This window comes from Equus quagga, chromosome 13, assembly GCF_021613505.1.
Source record: "Equus quagga isolate Etosha38 chromosome 13, UCLA_HA_Equagga_1.0, whole genome shotgun sequence".
NCBI lineage: Eukaryota > Metazoa > Chordata > Mammalia > Perissodactyla > Equidae > Equus > Equus quagga.
Window position 1 is genome coordinate 91,800,657 of NC_060279.1, and position 20,982 is coordinate 91,821,638.

General features: G+C 55.2%; 1 protein-coding gene across 6 annotated transcripts in view; it reads right to left on the reverse strand.

The window, feature by feature from the left end:
- The window catches only part of HIF3A (hypoxia inducible factor 3 subunit alpha), a 27,715-nt gene extending 10,852 nt beyond the window's left edge, over positions 1 to 16,863 (reverse strand). For 4 of the 6 annotated variants that reach the window (XM_046681747.1, XM_046681748.1, XM_046681743.1 and 1 more), the window contains exons 1-10: positions 11,588 to 11,938; positions 10,278 to 10,423; positions 8,515 to 8,599; positions 7,995 to 8,107; positions 7,268 to 7,476; positions 5,797 to 5,903; positions 5,356 to 5,503; positions 2,387 to 2,502; positions 1,183 to 1,373; positions 146 to 250 (exon numbers count right to left, since the gene is read on the reverse strand). In XM_046681747.1, coding sequence (XP_046537703.1) covers positions 146 to 250; positions 1,183 to 1,373; positions 2,387 to 2,502; positions 5,356 to 5,503; positions 5,797 to 5,903; positions 7,268 to 7,476; positions 7,995 to 8,107; positions 8,515 to 8,599; positions 10,278 to 10,423; positions 11,588 to 11,861 — 1,494 coding nt within the window. In that variant the 5' untranslated portion in view covers positions 11,862 to 11,938. Of the gene's footprint in view, positions 1 to 145; positions 251 to 1,182; positions 1,374 to 2,386; positions 2,503 to 5,355; positions 5,504 to 5,796; positions 5,904 to 7,267; positions 7,477 to 7,994; positions 8,108 to 8,514; positions 8,600 to 10,277; positions 10,424 to 11,587; positions 11,939 to 15,335; positions 15,463 to 16,768 lie in introns of those variants that run through there. The other 2 variants (XM_046681745.1, XM_046681746.1) reach the window with 2 other exon arrangements.
- Positions 16,864 to 20,982: the final 4,119 nt, after the last annotated feature.

The following is a 20,982-nucleotide window of genomic DNA, read 5'->3' on the forward strand; positions in this document are numbered from 1 at the left end:
CATCCACCTAATGAATACAATGGTCCATCCATCCATCCATCCATCCACGCATCCCCTTAACCATCCCACCACCCCTCTCTCAAACTCAGACATGTCAGCCCCCAGAGCACAGGGGTGAAGACTCTTCTTCCACGCCGGTCCTCACCTGAGCTATATCCAGATCTGTCTCCACTGCCTCAAGGTCTTTCCCGGAGGCAAAGACTTTGTGTGCATTCTCCACGTCCACAAGTAGTTCATCTGGGAGATCAGCCTGTGGGGAAAGAGAATCAAGGCTTCAGGAAATCTTGAGCCCAGGAGATGGCAACAGTGAGACAGTCTGGACATCTGAGCTCAGACAGAAGCGAGGGTCGAATGTCAGAGAGCTGGGACACTGAGGGGGTCAAAGAGCAGATGCAAATAAGTTCTGAACCTGAGTGTTCAAAAGTCGGAGTGCACAGGGCAAGAAGAAAAGGTTCAGAAGACCAAACCTGAGGCAGTGCTATTCAGGCCTTCTGGGGTTAAAGGTCTTGGAGTCTGGAGTCTGGGAGATGATGCAGACTCCAGCTGTCCCAGGGGAAAAAGCTGAGGTCAAAGGTCACTCTATTTCTCCGGTGGAGAGAAGGTATTTAGGTGGGTGCATAGGGTGGGAATGAGGAAGGTCAACACCAGATAATTTGGACCCCTGAGTCAAAGGTCAGGATAAATAGTAACCGCTATAGCCTGCTGGGCATCCACCAGGGCCCAGGCCCCTGGCTACTGCATCCTGTGAATGATCTCGTTGGGCCCTCACAGTAACCAATGGTGGCTCCTTGCCATTATCCTAATTTTACAGGTGAAGAAACTGACGCCCTGCATGTCCAGGGTAACACAGCTGGTAAGTGACGGAGTCAGGATCTGAACCCAGGTTTCTGTAATTTAAGACATTAGATATTCTTGACTCTTTGAGGTCAAAGTTCAGAGAGCCTGGATGCTGGGTCACAAGCAAGGAGGGGGTCACCTGTGCCAGTCCCAAACATCCCAGGTTTTGGTCCAGATAACAGTGGAAGAATCTAGAATCGAGGTCTTAAAGGAACCCCAGACCTTGTCTCATCCTGACCTTCCCACTACACAAATGGAGAAACTGAGGCCCAGAGAATAGCACAGTTCAGGCCAAGGGCCCAAGCAGCCTGGACCCCGAGGGCCCAAGGGGGCTGGACTGCTTACTGGAAGAGGGCTCTGGGGGCGCCGTGCGGCCGGGGGTGCGCTGGGGGTGGCAGCAGCTGAAGTCCCATCCAGGATCGGTGCCAGGAGGCGACAGAGGTCAGGGCTACAGAAACGGCGGGGGTCGGCGGCCAGGGCGGCCTCGCTCAGGGAAGGGGGGTGCAGGAAGGCCAGGATCCGGGGACCAGAGGCGTCTGCAGGACACAGAGGAGGACACAGGATGGTCATCCAGGGCTGAAGGGCAGAGCCCTCCGCCCCAACCCCAGGGAGCATAGCTGACATCGTCAACAACCAATCGGGGGGACACTGTTCACAGTGCTGGGGAGCTGGGTCCTGGTGGAGCCCTGCGGGGCCAGGGGCTACCCCTTCAGTTGTCACCTTGTGGCAGGCCCTGGAGGGTCCCGGGGGAGAGGCCAGTGGAGGGTGAAGGGCATACAGTAGGCTCGAGACAGTCGCAATTGCCCAATGGTGGGGAGATGTTTTAATATTTAAACTCGACGTGGCTGGACCAGGGCACCTGACTGACCCAGTTCTCCAGCGGCACAGAACAGCATTCGGCCATTCGGCTCTGGGAGGCTGGCATGTTACAAGAAAAGACTGGCCCGAGGCCTTCAAGGAGGCTCTCAGGTCCATGGAGGTCAAGACATGGCCCTGAGTCAGTTCTGAGCCAGAAAAGGAAAAGATACCGGGGACCCCCACACCACACCCAGGCGCATGGGCTGCCAGCAACAGCTTGGAGAAGGTGAGGCCTTGAAGAACAAACAGGGAAGGAAGCTCGTCCAGGGGGGTAGAAGGAAGAGGTAGAAAGGAGCCAAACTGGGGAGGGTGGAGATTGCTGGAAGCCAGAGCAGTGAGATGGGAGCAGGGAACAAGCTGAAGGGAGAGGATAATGGGGAGCCACAGCAGGATTCAGAGCAGAGACCAACAAGTCTGAAGCAATCATCCCAGGGACACAGAAGAGGGAGGAGCAGGGAGAGAAGAGCATTCTAGGCAAAGGAAACTGCACATGCAAAGGTCCTGAGGCAGGAAAGAGTCTGGCATGTTCCAGGAGCACTAAGGAAGCTGGTGTGGTTCGGAGAGTGAGTAAGAAGGGGAGGGAAGCAGGAGGCAGGTCACATAGGGCCTGGTGAGCCAAATTAAGGCACTTGGGCTTCCTCCCAAGCATCCTGGGGACACAACCCCTCCCAGCCCCAGCCCTACCCCATACCAAGGCTGTCCCCAAGATTAGGGCCGTCCTGAGAGGGGATACCCCGCTGAACGGGTCTGCGAGAGTGTCGCTCCGTTTGCTCCAAAGACAGCACCACTTCGGTCTCTTCCACCCGGCTGGGGTACAGGGCAGAAAGGGGAGTGGGAGTCAGGGAGGCTCCCTGGCCACAGCCCAGAGGATGTCTTGTCACCAGGATGATATCCTTATAGATATTTACTTATAAACCTATTTTTATAAATGTATTGATGAAGAATCTATATTTAACATTCCCATGTTATCAAATGTGAAGCATTCATAGGGATATATTTTAATGAATAAGGTTTTATTTGTGAGGCTTCTATTCAGGGGCATTTTTCATATTCAAGGGAACAGAATCCGGCTGGGGCTGAAGACCAGCCCTCATTTGCATCTCATTTGCATGACACGCTCCAGGATGGAACGTGGGTGGTCCTCCCACCAGCTCCGTGAGAAGCTAGGACCCTTCCACATCCTCACCAAAACCCCTTCCGGGCTGGAAACATCCCAGTTGAGGCTGGACCAAAGCCACTCCATCCCCTTGGAAAACCACAAGCACACGCAGTCACACACGTACACACACCTGGTACACAGAGGCAGAAACAGGAACGCTCAGATATGCCCCCGTGTATCCCCGGACAGATATGGGCACACACGCCCTCCAGGCGGGCTTGCTCGTGCATCCAGGCCACGTGGAGCTCACTCGCTCCTTCACTCCACAAACACTTCCTAGACGGCCAGTCCCGCTTAGCAGTTAAGAGCAAGGGCTCTGCAGCCAGCGGCCTGGGTTCCAACCCCAGCGCTGCCACTTACGAGCTGTGTGACCTTGAGCATGTGGCTGAACCTGTCTGGGCCTCAGTTTCCTCCTCTGTAAAGAGGAAATAACAATCCTACCTCCTTCCCAGGTTGTTAGGAGGCTTCAGTGAGTTAATATATGAAAAATGGGTGGAGCCGTGCCTGGCACAAGGCGAGCTCTACGTAAGTATTCTCTGTTATGGTTTATTGAGCAACTCCCGTGTGCCAGGGACGGTTCTAGGCGCTGGCGATTCAGCGGTGCCCCGTATAAGTGAGCTTTACTTTTGTGAAGCATTCGCTCACTGCATTGGAGGGAGGCTCAGGTGCAGAAGAGAGGGGTTTTTATACCACAAAGTGTAAGCACCTGAGCACATGTAAACAGCCACAGAGCTGCACACCACACAGTACGTGCACAGCCCCAAGGCTGATTAACACCCTCTGCTCCTCATTTCCCTGTTACTAAGTAAACTATTCATTCCTCCCCATTTTCTGCCAGCAAAACTGAACCTCCTGGCCTGCCCCTCGATTACAGTGCACACATTTGCAATCCCACGGCTGGGCTGTAAAAAGGCAAATCTTCCTAGTGAATAAAAGGAGGTTCCAGGGGCCGGCCCAGTGGCGCAGCGGTTAAGTTCGAATGTTCTGCTTCGGCGGCCTGGGGTTCACCGGTTCGGATACCGGGTGCGGACATGGCACCGCTTGTCAAGCATCCCACATATAAAGCAGAGGAAGATGGGCACGGATGTTAGCTCAGGGCCAGTCTTCCTCAGCAAAAAGAGGAGGATTGGCAGCAGTTAGCTCAGGGCTAATCTTCCTCAAAAAAAAAAAAAAGGAGTTTCCAGAAAAGATGGGGCCAGGTCCCTCTCTCTTGCAGTGACAATGGAGAGACCTCTTTCCATACCTACAAGTTATTCCAAGTGTCTAATTTGAAAAGGTGTTAAAATGAGAACTTTCCACAGATGCTCAGTCTTGTTTTCTTGGGCAATGTGAAGACTCATACGAATATCCCTGTTAGCAATTTCTGTTTTCTAACAGAATCTGTCCTGGATCAAAGAGACCTGGGAAAACTCCTAAAGCTTTAGAAATCGATGCCGTGTCCTGGAAGATAATCTTCAAAGAAAAGCTGTAATTCTGTCTGTCTTATGTGATAATTTGCTGCGCTTGTCATGATGTTGTCATGTGAAAAACTTCTAAGATACATGAGGAGGAGGAGGGAGCCTAGGATTTACCACTAAGCATCCAATAGAATGGTTGGAATTCAAACCCAACAAGACAAAACAAAGCAAAAGGCTGGCAAGGAGGCTGAGGAACTGGAACCCTCGGACATCGCTGATGGGACTGCAAAATGGTACGGCCCTTCGGAAAGCGGTCTGGCAGTTTCTTAGGAAGTTAAATATACACTGACCGTAGGGCCCATCCATTCCACTCCTAGGTGTTTACTCAAGAGAAATGAAAACACATGATCTCACAAAATCCTGTATGAGAATGTTTACAGTGGCTTTTTGCATCATCACCCAAAATAGGGAACAGCTCAAATGTCCGCCCACTGGTGAGTGGATAAACAAACAGTGGTCCACTCATATTCACATCACAGAATACCACTCAGCATTAAAAAGGAACCATTGACACGCACCACAACAGAGATGAATTTTAAATACGTTATGAGTGAAAAAAGCCAAACTCAAAATCCTACATCCTATAGGATTTTCCAGGATGACATCTTAGAAAAGGCAAAATTCTAGGGTCAGAGAACAGATCGGTGGTCGCCAGGGACTGGAGGTGGGCTGGGGTTCATTAGGAGAGAATTTTTTTGGGTGATGAGATTATTCTATTGCTTGATTGTGGTAGTGGTTACACAATTCCACACATAGCAAAACGCACAGAACCGTACACCAAAAAGAGTGAATCTTCTATACGTAAATGACACTTCATTTTTTTAAAAAGCAAAAACATCCCCAGGATTCTGCTAAATTTCTTAAGTTATAGAGTCCTTTCAGTGTAAAGTAACGGACACACCCCCGTGCACCTTCGTGTGTGCCTGTAGACACGTGGGTGCATTTAGTCACACACGTTCCACATTCATGGAGCTGTGCACGCTGCCTCTCACACACATGCAGACCAGACCCACCCACATAGCCGCCCCACCCCCTCCCGCTTACCTGATCAGGAAGTGGACACAGACAATACTCTCTGACTGGGGGCCCCGGCCCCCCGACACCACTGTGGCCTGGGTCTGGGTCCACAGGTAGCCACCACTCCGGGCCAGGAAGCGATACTGCCCCGTTACTGCCTGGCCCTTGCTCAGCACTGTGAAAGGGGACAGGGAGGGGTCAGGGCCACAGAAGGGGCAAGTGGGGAGAGAAGGATCTGGGAGCAGAGGTTGGGTATGAAGGGGCCAGAGAAGAGAAGGCTCCCTGGGGCTTGGGGAGCAGGGAGCTGGTGTTGGGGTGGGGAGGAGGAAGACTCCCTGAGCTGTGGGGAGCTGGGGGGCTGGCTTCAGAGGGTGGGGGGATAGGTTCCCTGGGGAGCAGGGAGTCGGTGTTGTCTGGGGCCATGTAGTGCCAGCTCCAGGCCCCGGGAAATGGACTGGGAACACGTACGGGTGTGGATGCTCTGACCCACTGCGTCGGAGTCCAGCGCATGGATGTACTCGTAGGCGGAACAGCCAATCAGGTCATCGGGGCTGTAGCCGGCAACCTCCGCGATCCTGGGATGGGGGCGGGGGGGCCTGGTCAGTTAAACTGGCTGAGGTGGAGGGTGGGTGGAGGGAAGGGGCAGGGGGACAAAGGGAGGAAGCCAGCAAGACAGAGAGACAGGGTTGTAACAGAAAGGGAAAGAACAAGAAATAGAAAAGGAGACGTGGTAGGCTCCATAATGGCGCCCAAAGACGTCCTGATTCCCGGAACCTGGGAATATGCCACCTCACATGGCAAAAGAGACTCTGCATATGTGATGAAGTTAGGGATCCTGAGATGGGAGATGATCCCGGATTATCTGGGTGGACCCAGTGTAATCGCAGGGGTCCCTATAAGACGGAGGCAGACGATCAGAGTGAGAATAGGAGATGCAATGATGGAGGAGAGGCTGAAGATGGCGAAAGGGGCCACGAGCCAAGGAATGTAGGAAGTCTCCAGAAGCTTTTAAGGCAACGATTCTTCCATGGAGCCTCCAGAAGGAACACAGCCCTTGATTTTAGCTTCATAAGACTCATTTCAGATGTCTCACCTCCAGAACCGTGAAACAGTGAATGTGGGTCGTCTTGAGGCACAACTTTTGTGGTCTATGCTACCATCGCAACAGGAAACTAACATGAGGGGAGAAAGAGGGTGGAAATGGGAAGAGTGAAGAAAGAAAAAGAGACAATGTGAAAGAAATACGACAGGGGAAGAGGAAGGAAGAAAATCACGAAAAGAGAAGAATGAAGAGAAATAAAAAGTAATCATGATGATAATGATTTAAAAAACACACACTTCTATAGGGCTCTGTGCCAGGCAACCCACCGGGCACTCAGAACGACCGTTTGAAGTAGATTCTGCTGTCGTTCCATAGGACAGAGGAGGAAAGTGTGGCCCAGAGAGGTGAAGTCGTTTGGCCAAAGGCACACAGCCAGGATTTAAACCCACAGTCTGAAGCCAGAATCGCCTGCAACTCTGGGATGAGGGAAAGAAGGAAGACACCGAAAAATGAAGGGAGGCAGGGAGGGAGAGAGGAGCAGAGGGGAGAGAGAAAAAGGGAGAAAGGGAAGGGTGGAGGGAGAATGAATAATGACGGTTTATGGAGTGCTTACTGCGTGTCGACACTGGACTACCTGCTTGCCACCAATTGACTCGCTTAAGGAAAGCAACAGAAGGACCAGGAGGGAGAAACTATGAGAAAGACACAGAGAGAGAGAGACACGATCAAAGATGAAAAGACCCACAGAAAATTCAGAGACGGGCAGACACACAGAGACAGAGAGAGATGGAGTCCGAGAGACAGAAACAGACCAGAGAGAGGACCCGGGCAGCGGGAGAAGAAACAGAGGGAGGGAAGTTGGGCAGGAAGGCAGATGAAGACAGGGCTCCCGCCCACCTCTCGTCGCAGTAGGTGAACTTCATGTCCAGGCTGTGGCGGCTGAGGAAGGCACCCCGGCCCAGCGGGGGCTCCAGGCTGCCCGGGTGAGGGATGGCTTCACAGATGAGCACCAGGCATTGCAAGGGGGGCTCCAGGGTGGGGCTCCCAGCTGGAGAAGTCTGTGCAGGGGGCTTGTAGGCCCTCATGTGTCCAGAGCAGTGTAGCACCTGGTGGGGGGCAGAGCAAGGCGGTGACGCGCCTGGGCCTGGGGCCACTCACGGGGCCGGGAGGCATGTCTGTGGCCCCACAGGGAGCGGAGAAGAAGAAGGCCCTGAGGTCTCCAGGGGGGCAGCTCAGAGAGCTCTGAGGACACCCTGGACCTCAACCCCATAGAGACCAACCTAAGGAAGTTCTGATGACCCCCCAGATTCCAAGACTCAGGGAGCTCTGAGGGTCCCCAGATTCCAACCCCATGGAGATTCCAACCCCATGGGGGCTGAGGAGCCCCCAGCCCCAGCCCCACAGAGATCCAGCCTAAGAAAGGATTCAGGACCCCCAGACCCATAACTCCACAGACCCCCAATCTCCTAGACACCTGAAGGATCCACTGGATCCAGCCTGAGAGCCCCACAGGATCCCCGGCCTAGGACACCCTAGGCTCCAACCTGCTGCCAGAATTTGAGGGCTCATCCCAGCCCCAGCAGGCCCCCAGGCCCCTCGCCCTCCTCAGGCCAGCCCTGCCCACCTTCCAGGTGGCCGCTTTGAGGTTGAGGGTGCGCCCGCGGCTGGTGAGGGTGCTCTTCATGCGCAAGGAGAAGCACCGCTCTGTGGGGGCCTCCGGCTTCTTTTTGGAGAGGCCTGGGGAGGGCCACGGTGGGGGGGGGGGGGCGCCGGTCACTAGGCAGCCTCGCACAGGGCCCAGTTCCCTCCAGCACCCTGGGGACTCAGTCTCCCCAGCCTCATCACCAAACTGAGACCCGGAACCAGAGAGGGGCCCTCGGGGGTGGGGTATCTCCTTCAGACCTCCCAGGGCAGGGATGTGTCCCCTCGGGCCCCAGGGCAGGCCCGTGTCCCCTCGGACCCCAGGGCAGGGCCACATCCCCTTGGAGCCCAGGGAAGGGCCATGTCCCCTCAGACCCAGGGCAGGGCTGCGTCCTCCTCGCCCCATTTCTCTCAGTCCAATCTTCCAGAGGAGGGGAGATGCTGGGGGGAGGGTGAAGCCTCAGTTTCTGTGCTGTGGGGATAGAGGCCTCCAGGGAACTCACTGTGCCGTGGGGTCAGGGCGTCCTGCAGCTCCTCTTGGTCACAGGGATGGATGAAATCAAAGATGCTGTGTCCGATGAGCTCCAGCTGCGAGGGAGGGAAGCAGAGGCGGTGTCTGGGAGGGAAAGCACATTCACCAGGGTCTCCGACCCAGCTCCTCCTTCCCATCCTCATCAGCCCTGCCCTAGTTCATGAGCCCGGATTACTTCGTCCCTCTCCCTATTCATTCATTCATTCATTCATTCATGCCTTCATTCCTTTCTTCAGCATGCTATTTGCAGGCCCTCTTCTAGAGGGTGTGGGCACAGCAGTGACCACACAGAATCCCTCCTCTCAGAGCTTACCGGCTGGCAGGAGGAGATAGACAAGAAACAAAGAAAAACAGAAAGAAAACAGCACACATATGTGAAACAATATAATAAGTAATAGGAAGAAAACGAAAGCAGAGTAAAGTGATGAAAGGATGCAAGGCTATCTTAGAGGCAGTTGTCAGGGACAGTTTCTTTGCAGAGGTGACATTTAAACAAATTGCTAAACAAAGCCGGTGAGTGGTCTTGTGGCTCTCTGGAGTAGAGTGTTCTGGAAAGAGGGAACAGCAAGTGCAAAGGCCCTGAGGTGAGACCCTGTTCAAATCCCACCCGTTTGGCAAGCCAAAGACCAACTTGCTCTTTCAGTTCAGGAAAGGAGCCTGGTGCTGGGAGGAGGGGACACAGATGAAAGGGGACCCACACAGCTCACAGCCCGGTGGTGATGCTGGACTAGGGAAGTGAGCTCTTCCTCCTCTGATGGCCCCTCTTGTAGCTCGATTTGAATTCTGGCTCTGCCACTTCCGAGCTTTGGGACCTTGGGACATTCACCTCTCTGAGCCCAAGAGCTCAAGTTGACAGAGAAATTGGGACCAGAGGTGGGGTAATGAGGCAGGAAAAAGCAACGGATGCCAACCACGGAGCCCATTTACATGAAGTAGAAAAAAAAAGAACGGTAGCTCTCATATGGGGCTTGCTGTGAGGATTAGCTGAAATTAGTTCTAGTCCCTCAGTGTCCCTTGCTTGTCTTCCCAGCCCCAAGGCCTTACTCCCACCTGAGGCCCGGCATCCACCTCCTTGGGGATCTCCCAGCCTCTGGTCTCGCCCCCTCCAAGGCTATCTCTGTGCAGCACCCAGAGGGGGCTTTCTGAAATGTAAATCTGATTCTACCTCTCTGAGACAACCTCTCCCCTGCTTAAAATCCTCCCATGGCTCCCCAGTGCCCTGGCCATAAACCTTCTAATTTGGCCCTAAACTATCTAGCCCCTGCTGACCTCGCTAGCCTTTTTTCTCTCACCTTCTCCCACTGCACTCTGCACGTAGCCAGGATAATTATCTTTATTTCTCCCAAATGGTCTGTTTTATCTCACCCCTGGGTCTTTGCATATTCTGTCCCCTCGGCCATGTACCTTCCCAGTCTTCACTGCTGCCATCCATTTCCCATATCCCTTGACTGGCTAAGTCCTTCATGTTTCAGAACCGATGTCTTCTCCTCCAGGAAGCTCTCCACTGCCCCTCAGGCTGGGGCAGGTATCCCCCATCCCCAGGCATGCACAACCCCCAAGGCTGTCCTGTCCCATCCCAGCCCCGACCATTCTGAGGCTCCCCCGTCTGGGGACACGTCTGTCGTCCCTCTGTACTGTGGGCCCTGTAAAGGCACGGCTAAGGTGGTCCTTGCCCCCTCTGCATCCCTGCATCACCTGCACGGGGCCAGGCACAAAGCAGGCAGCTCCTCTCACCTGACTGAGGCCCAAGTGTTTGCTGACATTCTCCGACAGGTAAGCCATGTCTCCCTCGGCGGTGAGCACCATGACGAAACCCTCCAGGGCCTTCAGGTAGCAGGCATCCAGCGGTCCGCCCCCTGCTGCCACCTGGTTCCACTCCCCTGGTGTCCGGGCCAGGGTGGATGGGGCATCTCTATTCAGCCGTGGGCCTGCCCTGGCTCGACCCCCCTCTGCCTTCCCTCACTCAGAAGAACGTATAGGTACCCCGAGGTGAGTGGGGGCACATCCCAGTGGCTTGCAGTCCCAAGGAAGAGGGCAGGGCCAACAAGGATCAGAATTCTAAGGGAGCAGGGCCTCCTAGAGGGACACAATTCTAAGGAGGTAGGGGTCTCCCAAAGGAATAGAATTCTAAGGGGGTGGGCCTCTCAGAGGACAGAATTCTAAGGGGACAGAGTTCCTAGGGGGTCAAAATTCTAAGGGGCTAGGGCCTAGGGGGAGTCAGAATTCTAAGGGGGCCAAGCCTCCCAGGAGTTCAGAATTCTTGGGGAATGACCTTGCAGGTGGGCAGAATTCTAAAAAAGCAAGGACTCCTAGGCGACAGAACTCTAAGGGGACAGGGCCTCCCAGAGAAGTCAAATTCTAGGGGGCAGGGAAGTCTAATGGGCAGAGCCAGCCAGAGGATGACTCTATGTTCCTTATAATAAAATCTTTTCAGGGTCCTGGGATTCCAAGGACTGTGTGTGTGGGGGGGGGGGGGGGCGGGGGGGGGGGGCGGTGAGTGTGGCAAAGCCTCCTGCAGAGTGGAATTCTAACTGGTGGGAGTTCTAGGGGATTGCTACTAAAAGGACCAGCCGTAGAGCTAGGGGAGGGGAAGAGAGACTTTCTCAAGTAATTAAAAATTGGGCAGCGAAGCCTCCCAGGGGTATTTATTATTTAAGGGGACGGGGCCTAGCCAGGAAGGTCTCCCAGGGGACCAAATCCTAGGGGTTGACGCGCCTTAAGGAGCAGCAGGCCTCCTATTCCTTGAGTTCTAACCCTAAGGAGGCGGAGCTTCCCAAGGGCGCATTCCAAAAGGCGGGGCCTCACGAGTGATAGACTCCTAAGGGGGCGGGGCCTCCCAGGGAACTGGGCTCCGACTGGCCCGGAATTCGAAGGGGGCGGTGCCTCACCAGGGAGGCGGGCCAGAGGGGTGGGGCTCCGCCGGGAAGACGTCGGGGGCGGGGCCTTGTGGAGAGAGGGCTTCCCGGAGGCCGGGCCGCCCCAAGGATGCAGCTTTCCGGGGGCGGGGCCTCGCCGAGGAGGGCCTCCCCGGGGGCGGGGCTCACCTGCGGCGCAGAGGCGGTGCATGCGCAGGTAGCTGATGGTGAGGCGCATGATGGAGGCCTTGTCCAGGTGGGCGCTGACCCCGCGCGCGAAGGGCAGCGTGTGCGCCAGCTGGTACAGCACCTCGGTCTCCTGGCTGCGCCGGCTGCGGGCCGCATCCCGGGACTTCTCCTTGCGCAGCTCGGTGCTCGACCTGCCAGCATGGGCGGCATTCACTGGTGGCGTCCCGGGAAGGGAAAGAGGCGGAGGGGACAAGCACGTGGGGTGCTGCCACATGGGGCCCGGGCTCACAGACAGCAGGGCCACGACTGTGAAGGCCTCGCTTTGTGGCCCGGACGAGTCCCCGAAGCTCTCTGGACCTGGGAGGGTTAGACTCTGGAGCCGCTCCTCGCCTCGGGTTTTATCTGTCCCCACGCCAGCCCACCAGCGCCTCACTCCTCTCTGAGGCGTGCCCAGAGCCGCTCTGTCCCCTCCCTGACTTATCTGTTGTTTATTCCCTGGGCTTGGGACGCCTGGGGGCCAGGGAGGCCTCCTGCTGGGGGTGGGGGGCGGGGAGAGCTGGCCGACCTGGCCCAGAGCCAAGGAAGGGAGCACGCCTGCAGTCTCCCAGGCCCCCTGCCCTACAGCTCCCAGAACCCCCTCTCCCGCCCTTTCCCCTACCAGCTGAGCTGAGTCCTCAGAATCTTCCAGCACAGATTTCAAAGTCCAACGACCCACCAACAGGGGCCCTGCCAGGGTGACAGCAAACTGACCCCAGGGTTCTGTCTAGACGACAGGTAACCACTCACCCCTGCTCTTTAATCCACTTCAAATGCCCACATTCTGCACGCACGGGTGGGGGCAGGGTGAGCATCATTTTGTCACAAATACCTGCCACTTATCCAGCTTTTACTATTATGTCAATCCCTGTGCCAAATGTGTAACGTATATTAACCCATTTAGAGCTCAGACAACCCTAGAAAGAAGGTAATAACATTATCCCCATTGAACAGATGAGGAAACCGAGGCACAGAGAGGTGCAGCGTTCGCCCATCAGGTGTGAAGCCAGGCTTGGAATCCTGGTGTGCTTGAATTCCTCAATTTTCTCTGTTCTGGGGCCCTGGGTTTATCTCCAGGTTTTAATGTTTCTCTTTGTTTGTGCCACTGTCTTAAAAGTCAAACTCCAGGTCTTCTGAACCCAAACTCTACAGTTTTTTGGGAAAAAAAATTATAGAGGATCCTACATATATATAATTGTATCTATATTTATAATATTGGTAAAACCATTAATAAGCAGCTATGGTGTGCTAAGCATTCATGTGTCTGGCACCATAGTCAGTACTCTGCCTGTGTGTACGCAGTCAATCCTAGGAGACCCAAGCGGGAGGCACTTTAAACATCCATTTCACAAAGGGGAAACTGAGGCTCTGCCAGGTGAAATCTTTTGCCCCAAAAGTCACAAAGCCAGTAACCAGCAGAGCTGCGATTTGGACCCAGGCAGTGATGGTCCTTCATTCCTTCCTTGTAACCCAGCCCAGGGAAGTAGAACTCTAGAAGGGGAGCCTTCCCTTCCTAAAAGCCAGAGAGGCCACTTCTAGGGGGTGGCATCAACCTCACCCCCAAGCAGAAGACCTGCAGCCCCACAATGGGGAGAGGAGAGGGGACTGTCGTGTCTGGCTACAGAGGGGGAAAAACTCCACAGGGCAACCGGGTGGGAGGGACAGAAGGGGGCAGGCTGGGTGGAGTGGTGGAGGGAGCCAGCAATCGCCCCCATCCCTCCCTCCTGGCTGGTGGGGGCAAGGGCCTCCAGTCCTGCTCTGCCCAGAGGACATTCCGTCCTGGCCTGTCCCAGCCCTGTTTGTCTTCCTGCCCAGAGGGTGGGGGTGGGCGGGCCTCACGGAGCTGGGGGCCCGGACTGAGGGAACAGGAACAGGGGTGGGGCCAGCCCCCCACCTCCCAGGCAGCTGGGCTCTGTAATCCTCCGTGGCAGACTTCTCTCCCCATAGAAGGAGCCAGCTGGTGTCTGCAGCGGGACCCTCCTTCCAGCTCCCAGCCTGTTCTCTGGATGGTCTTCTGACAGGAAGCGTGGGCCTCTGGCTGGCCTCACGGACACCTGGATCTCTGGCCTTTCCTTTTAAACAGAGCAGGGGCTAGTCCCTCTGGTTCAGGGGTCCAGTCTCGACTCCATTTCTTATTCACTGTGTGACTCTGGACAAACTGCACAGCCTCCCTGTGCACCATCACAACACAACCTCATAGGGCCGTTTTGAAGATTAAATGAAATATGTGAGGGCCTTAGAACAGGGCGTGGCAATGGATGAGTGCTCTAAAAAGGGTAAACTTATTATTCCCCCTCTGTCCACGTCAAGGCTGGAAGACTTAGGAACCTTTCGGGCACTGGAGAAACCCATGGGCCCTGGTGGTAACCCCGGGGTGTGGCGTGTGTGTGCAATTCCATCCATGACTTTTACACAAGCATTTTGGGAAGAAGACTAAATAACAGTGATCGTGATAATAATGATGGCTTTGGTGTATTGGACACTCACGGAGCAGGAGACCCCACTGAATCCTTTGAACAACCCTATGAACCAGAAGTGGTCTCTCTTTGACAAAGGCTCTGAGCGATGGCATCTCCGGCCCCCAAGTCACCTAGCCGGGAACTCCAGGGCCCTCCACTGATTATGCTCAACGCGTCTCAGTTAGCCCCACCGTGTGTGTGTCCACTTCTGCCCAGATCTCCGTGTGACTTGAACACAGCTTATTGCACATCGACGGGCTGTCCTGCCCCAAAGATCTGTTCCCCCATGGCTCCTCAGCTTGATCTGGTGCAGGGGAGGGGAGGGATGACCCCCATTTTCCAGGCGATGAAACTCAGGCTCAGAGAGGCAGTCACTGGCACAAGGCCACACAGCCAGGAACTGGGAGAGCTTGGATTTGAACCCCGACTTTGGGGCCTGTGCTCTTAAATGTCATGCCTTGGCAGGTGTGTCCCCCCCCAAGGGGCCCCTGCCCTGCCCCTCCTTTGCCCAGTGGCCTCCGTCCCTTCCCCGTGTCCCACTTCTGCTGCCTCTGGTTTCCATAGCTGGCCAGTCTCTCCAGCTGGCCGCGTGCCCGGCCCTGGTCCAGCCCCCTGGCACTCTGCCCAGCCTGGGACGTGCGGCTGGAACCCTGCCACCCTTCCTCTGTGTTCCAGCAGAGAACAGGGGGTGGGGCCAGGGCCTGGAGGCCCCAGGGTGAGGCCTGGGAATGGGGCCTGGGGCCCCCCCAACCAGGAGAAGGAGAAGTCCACTTTTCCCGATCCTGAAGAACTTGTCACCCGTAAGCAAAGGCCCAGAGAAAGTAGGGAGACGCCGGCCCACATTCAGGGCTGCCCCTGGGTGTCTCTTCTCACACTCAGCTGGCTCTTGGATCTTGCAGAAAATGTAGAGGATTTGGGGGGGCTCAGGCTGTATCTGGGCGGGGACCCCTCTTGGCACTGCCCAGGCGTGGCCTGAGAGGCCCAAGGCAGGGTTTGGATTTGATAAGGGACTTCGGGGTGGCAGTCAGGGGGTGTCTCTCTGCTCCCCCCCCACGCCACTCATTCCCAGGGCATGGAATCCAGTGGGGTGCCCGTACCCGAAGTCCTATCTTCTCTGGGGAACCCTCCAACCTGGGGGGGCCTGGGGCAACAGGCCCATCAGGGACTTCCGAAGAACACCCCTGCTCGGGGGCAGCAGGAAGCCCCAGCTGGAAGGAAGGAAGGGGGTGAGGAGGTGGGGGGGGCCCACTCACCATCACCCAGGCCCCCGTTGGCCCAGGTGCCATCCTAGGGGTGCAGGAGGGGATGAAGCGGGGCCGGGATCCGGGTGCGAGTTACGAGTGGGTGGCGCACAGGGCTGGATGACACCACAGGAAAGGGCTGGCCTTCGCTGGGGAAGGGGGAGCACCCCAGCTCAGCCAAGAGGGGCCCCCACCCAGCCAGAAGGGGGCGCTGGGAGGGGCTGGGCCGGGGCTGGCCCAGAGATGGTGGGATGGAGTTCCCTGGCGGGCCCAGAGCCAGAGACTGGAACAGAATTGGGGGGAGAGGGGTGCGGCTTGGGTGGGTGAAAACATAGGGGGTGTAGACAGATCCAATCAGACCTGCGAAGCCAGGGAGGAGGGAAGGGGGTGAGGCTTCTTGGACGCCTCAGATTGGACAGGGGGAAACCAAGGGCCAGGGACATTTTCCGGGGTCCCATGAAAACATGGCCAGATAGGATGTCCTGCCCGTGGGCCCCGAGCACAGGTCCCCAGTCACCTCAGCAGATCTGCACCTGCTGGGCAGTGAGCACAGAGACCCACCCTCCGCCCAGGATGACCCCAGCAGGGCACTGTGGCGGGCGGGGGGCGCTCTCATCCCCGCCTGCACAGGATCAGACACAGCACCCTCCATGGGGTCTTCCCCAGATAAGGCTGGGGTGGGGCCCCCTCCCACCATCACAGGGACTGGGGGGAGGTGGGGGGTGGAGGAATGAGATAACTGGGCCAGACTTTGGGAAGTAGGTCAAGCTGTTTCCCTGTTATTAGAGGGGGTGACCTTATCTTCCAAAAGGCTACCAAAAGGCCTTGGGAAGGGTCCCAGTAGCTTCTGAAAGGGGACGCCCTCTGCCTATCTCTAGGGAACTCAAGGTTTGGGCGACTGTGTCAGGGAGGGTCCAATTAAAGGAGATCTCTCTGGAACTCAGGAACTGACTCCCCATTCCAAGGGACTCTCTAGAGCTGAGAAGGCTCAATTTGGGGGGACCTCATACCCCCTAGGATCCCAGGGATCTGGTAGCAAAGAACAACCTCAAGTCTGGGGGTTTGGAGCCCAGAAGGGTCAATATGTGGAGGGAGAACGCCTCCCAGAGAAGCCCAGAACTACTCAAACGCAACCACCCCCAATTCCGTGGGGACCCCGAGTTTCACACCCAGCCAGGAGGGGAAGCGAACTCGGAGCAGCAGGAACTCGGGCGTCACGACCCCGAAGTCGCTCCTGCCTAGAGGGGCGGGGCAGCCGGGGACTTGGGGACTCCCCCACCCCTGCGATCCCCTAGGGCAGACGGTGCGGCGGGGCTGTGCCCCCACCCACGCGTCCCGGGGCGGCCGTGGCTTGTACCCGGGTGTGCGTCCCCCGCCCGGCTCAGGGGTCCCTGGAAGGAGGACCGCCCCCCGATGCCCATCATGCCTGCCCCAGAACCCAGTACCTTGCGCGCTGCAGCCCCAGCGCCATGGCTCGCCCGTCGCGGCTCCGGAGCCCTTCGAGGCCCCCAGCCCCCCGCACGGGCCCTGCAAGCCCCCTCCCCAGCTCCTCCCCCGCCGCGCCATTGGCTGCACCGCGCCCGGCCCGCCGCTCTGGTTGGACGACCCGCCGGTCACTTCCGAGAAAGGGGCGGGACCAGAGACGGAGACTCGGCTAGCGGGGAGGCGTTGGGGGGGGGGGATGCCGTGAAATACACACACACACCCCCGGCCGCACCCCTTGACGCGGACTTGACCTAGAGCGGCGGCGCCTGCGCGGTCCGCGGGCCGAGCCTTCGGGCCCGGCCCGTCCCGCGAAGTTCCCACACCGATACTCTTCGGAACCCACCCAGTTCACTCTGTTCCTTACGCCCCGGGCCCCACTCTCTAACCCCCACCCTCGCCTTCCCCCTCCTTTTCCTACCCACGGTTGGGCCCTTCTGACCTCCAGGCCCACCCTCTCCAAGACGCCCAGCCCTGGCTGCTCTGTCTCCTCTTCCTGATCCCACGAGTCCCCCACTTCTCCGCGCCACCCGCGAACTCCCAACCCCACGCCCGTGCTCCAATCCCTCCCCCCTGTGCCCCACCATTCCCCCCCAGTCCCCATCCGTCCCCGTCCCTCCATCCCGGACCCCCTACCTCCTCCAGTCGGGCACCCTCTGTCCCCCAGCCCCACCTCCTTGCCTCTCGAACTCCGATTGTAGAATGATTAAGTTTATGTCAAGTGAATATGGAAAACTCGATCACACCCACTTTTAAAAGGAGCAGAGAAATGGTATCTTTCCACCAGTCGAGTAAGAAGGGAGAGGGAGAAGGTCACCAAGGAGTGGCGAGAGCAGTACGATCGATCGGATAGGGAGCAGCGAGTGCGTGTGCGTTGGGTGGGGGGCGGGGGGGGGGGGTGCTCATCCACAGCGGACCAACATCCTGGATGCAGCGTTGGGCAGGGAAGAGGCACGATAGCAAAAGGCTGGGTTTTGCCCACCCCAGTATCCCACTCAGTTTTCTTTTGGGGGGAACCCCTCAGTCTATTTAATTTGAATAGGGCCGGCCATAACCCTGCCCTCACCAGCTCCATAGGATCCAGACCTAGCCAATCAGTTTATTCTGTTTCCCTGGTCACCGGGATTGGTTCAGGGAGGACATGTGACCTACCTAGCCCAGTAAGAACCAATCCTGAGACATTTGCTGCAACTATCAAGAAAGAGTTTCTCTATTTCTGCTGGAGTTGCCAAGCTGGTGGGAGGTGAGCCTGAAACTGATGGGGTTCACTTTGTCACCAAGAAAGGAGAGGCTTGAGGAGATGACAGTTGTTACAGAGGAGAGCAGAAATGAAAGTTTGTGCAAGGCAGTCTTGACACCAGCACTTGGGTGCCTGGATCCAGCCATACCTGAAATCCAATTTCATGTTGGAACCAATATAGTTTTTTGGTTGTTGCTGTTTTTAAATATTGCTACATTCATTTACTTTGTGCTTAGGTTTGTTTGAATTTTCAGCTATTTGCACCCAAAAAAATTTTAATAAACAGAAAAAATATCTCCTGAGCCTCAGCATGCAGGCATGTGGAGTGTGAGAAAACGAGAGGCCTAAATTAGAAAGGGCTGCAAGGGAAGCACTGTCCTATCCAAGGACGCAAAGGCTATCCGAGTCACGATGGATAGCCAGTCGGAGGATTTCCAGGGCCCCAGAAAAACTGGCACTTGTTACAGAAACATTAAAACAGAACCAAAATTTACATATATGGATGCACCAGGCATCTATGATGTAGGTTAGCCTTAAACTTCCCTCGGTGGTTCCTGGCTGCTAAGACCATAGGGGAAATGTGTTAGTTGAGGCGGTTTTGATTTTTGCTAAAAGGATGTGTTCTTGTTTGTCTGAAGAGACATCTTGTTCCTGCAACTGACATTCAGGGGAGACCTTCTTATAATCAACATGTAGCGTGAACTGCGCCACAGGAACTGTCGGGGCTCGGGGCAGGCGCCTCGCCCAGCCCGTGGGGGCTGTCAGGAAGGTGCCCTAAGGAGAAGACATCTGAATGGAGACTTGAAGGATGAATGGGAGTGAGGCAGGTAAGGAGGTGAGGTCAAAACGGGTCTGAAAGTCATTACAGAAGCTTGGGCACTCTCTCCTGGGAGCACTGGGGAGCCATGGCAGAGTTTTGAGCAAGACAGGGACACGATATGTGACTTATAAAGAGTCCCCTGATTGCTATGTGGGGAGTGGATGATGGGGGTTGAGACCAGAGGTCAGAACACAGGGAGAAGTCTAGGGTGCAGACCTGGGGGTAAAGAAGAGATGCCTGGGCCACAGAAGGGGCCGTGGGGCTGAAGGAGAGGGGACAGATTGAAGAGATATCGAGATTCACCCCTGTATCAACATACCAACCTAGCAATATGGAGAAACAAACTGTGGTACGTCCATACAATGAATACTACCCAACAAGAAAAAGGAATGGACTGTTGATCCACATACGGCACAATGAACCTCAAAATCGTCATGCTGAGTGAAAGAGGCCAGACACAAAAGAGAACAGACCATGTGATTTCAATTAGATGAAGTTCCAAAGTGGGCAAGCCTAATTTATGGTGGGAAAAAAATCAGGACAGTGGTTCTTTATCTTGAGTGACACAGCCATATGCATTAGTCGAAACTCAGTGAATGGGGGGCCGCCCTGTGGCACAGTGGTTAAGTTCGTTCGCTCTGCTTTGGCAGCCCAGGGTTCGCTGGTTTGGATCCTGGGCACAGACCTAGCACCGCTCATCAAGCCATGCTGTGGCGGCCTCCCACATAGCACAACCAGGGGGCCCTACAACTAGAATATACAACTACGTGCTGGGGGCTTTGGGGAGAAGAAGAAAAAAAAAGAGGAAGATTGGCAACAGATATTAGCTCAGAGCCAATCCTCCTCACCAAAAAAAAAAAACCCCCGTGAATGGTACTCTTGAGATCTGTGCATCTCACTGTATGTAAATTTTACCTCCAAACAGAAAATACAAAAAGTAAACAAACATTGCTGGACGTGCTGAAGGACTTAGGGGACAGTGCACTGTTGTCTGCAACTTTTATTGAATTGTATCAAAAAATACACCGGAGTGATGGATGGATAGATGCACAGAAATATGATAAGAGTAAATGCAGCAAAATGTTATCGGTAGAATCTAGATGATATGGTATCTGTTCACTGTAAAATTGTTCAGATTTTCTGTATGTTTGAAAATATTTCTAATGAAATGTTGGAAGAAACAAGAAATGTTGAGGAAGCAAGACAGATATTAGCCGGAAATTTTTTTTTTTTATTACTTGTGGGGACGAGAGAGTTTTGTTTGGTCTCATTTTAAAGTGTGTTGTGCCTCGGGCAAAGAGAAGCCTTTGTGTTTCCGAGGTGTGTTGGCGTCTTTTCCTGTCCTCCTCCTCTTTCCTCTCCCCTGGATCTGTTTATCCTACAATACTCGCCCCAATTCATTCATTCATTCATTCATTCATTCAGTTTATCCAACAAATATTCACAGAGTGACAAACATATGTAGGGCACCGCTGTAGGCACTGGGGGCGGGGAATACAGTGGTGAACAAGACAGGTGAAGATCCCTGACCTGCCCTCGTGGAACTTACATTCTAGTTGGGCAGACAGACTATACACAAGAAACGTAAGTGAAATACGCAGTCTGTTCCACTGTGATAGGTGCTGTGGAGAGACATAACCCAGAAAACTGGAGACGGGTAGTGATTTTTTGGGGGGTGAGGGGAAGCTATAAGTTTAAATGCTTTCATCATGGAAAAGCTTAATGAGAACGTGACATTTGAGCAAAGACTTGAAGGACAGGGGAGAGCCCTGTGGATTTCTGGGAGAAAAGCATTCTAAGCTAAGAGAACAGCAAGTGCAAAGGCCCTGAGGTTGGACTTGCCTGGTAATTTCAGGGATCAGCGAGGACGCTGGTGTGGCTAGAGCAGAGGGATGGGTGGGGAGAGAGGAAGATGAGGTCAGAGAGGTGATGGCGGGGGGAGATGGTGGACAGTGGTGTGGGACAAACATGCAGGATGGGTTTTTTAGGTTATGTGTGGACTTAGGCTTTTGCTGTGAGGGAGATGGGAACATGAGAGGCATTTGAGCAGGGAAGTGATGTCTGAGTTAGTTTGAAGTCCTCTTTCCCCTCAGGTGGGAAATAACTGGAAGCTCTCC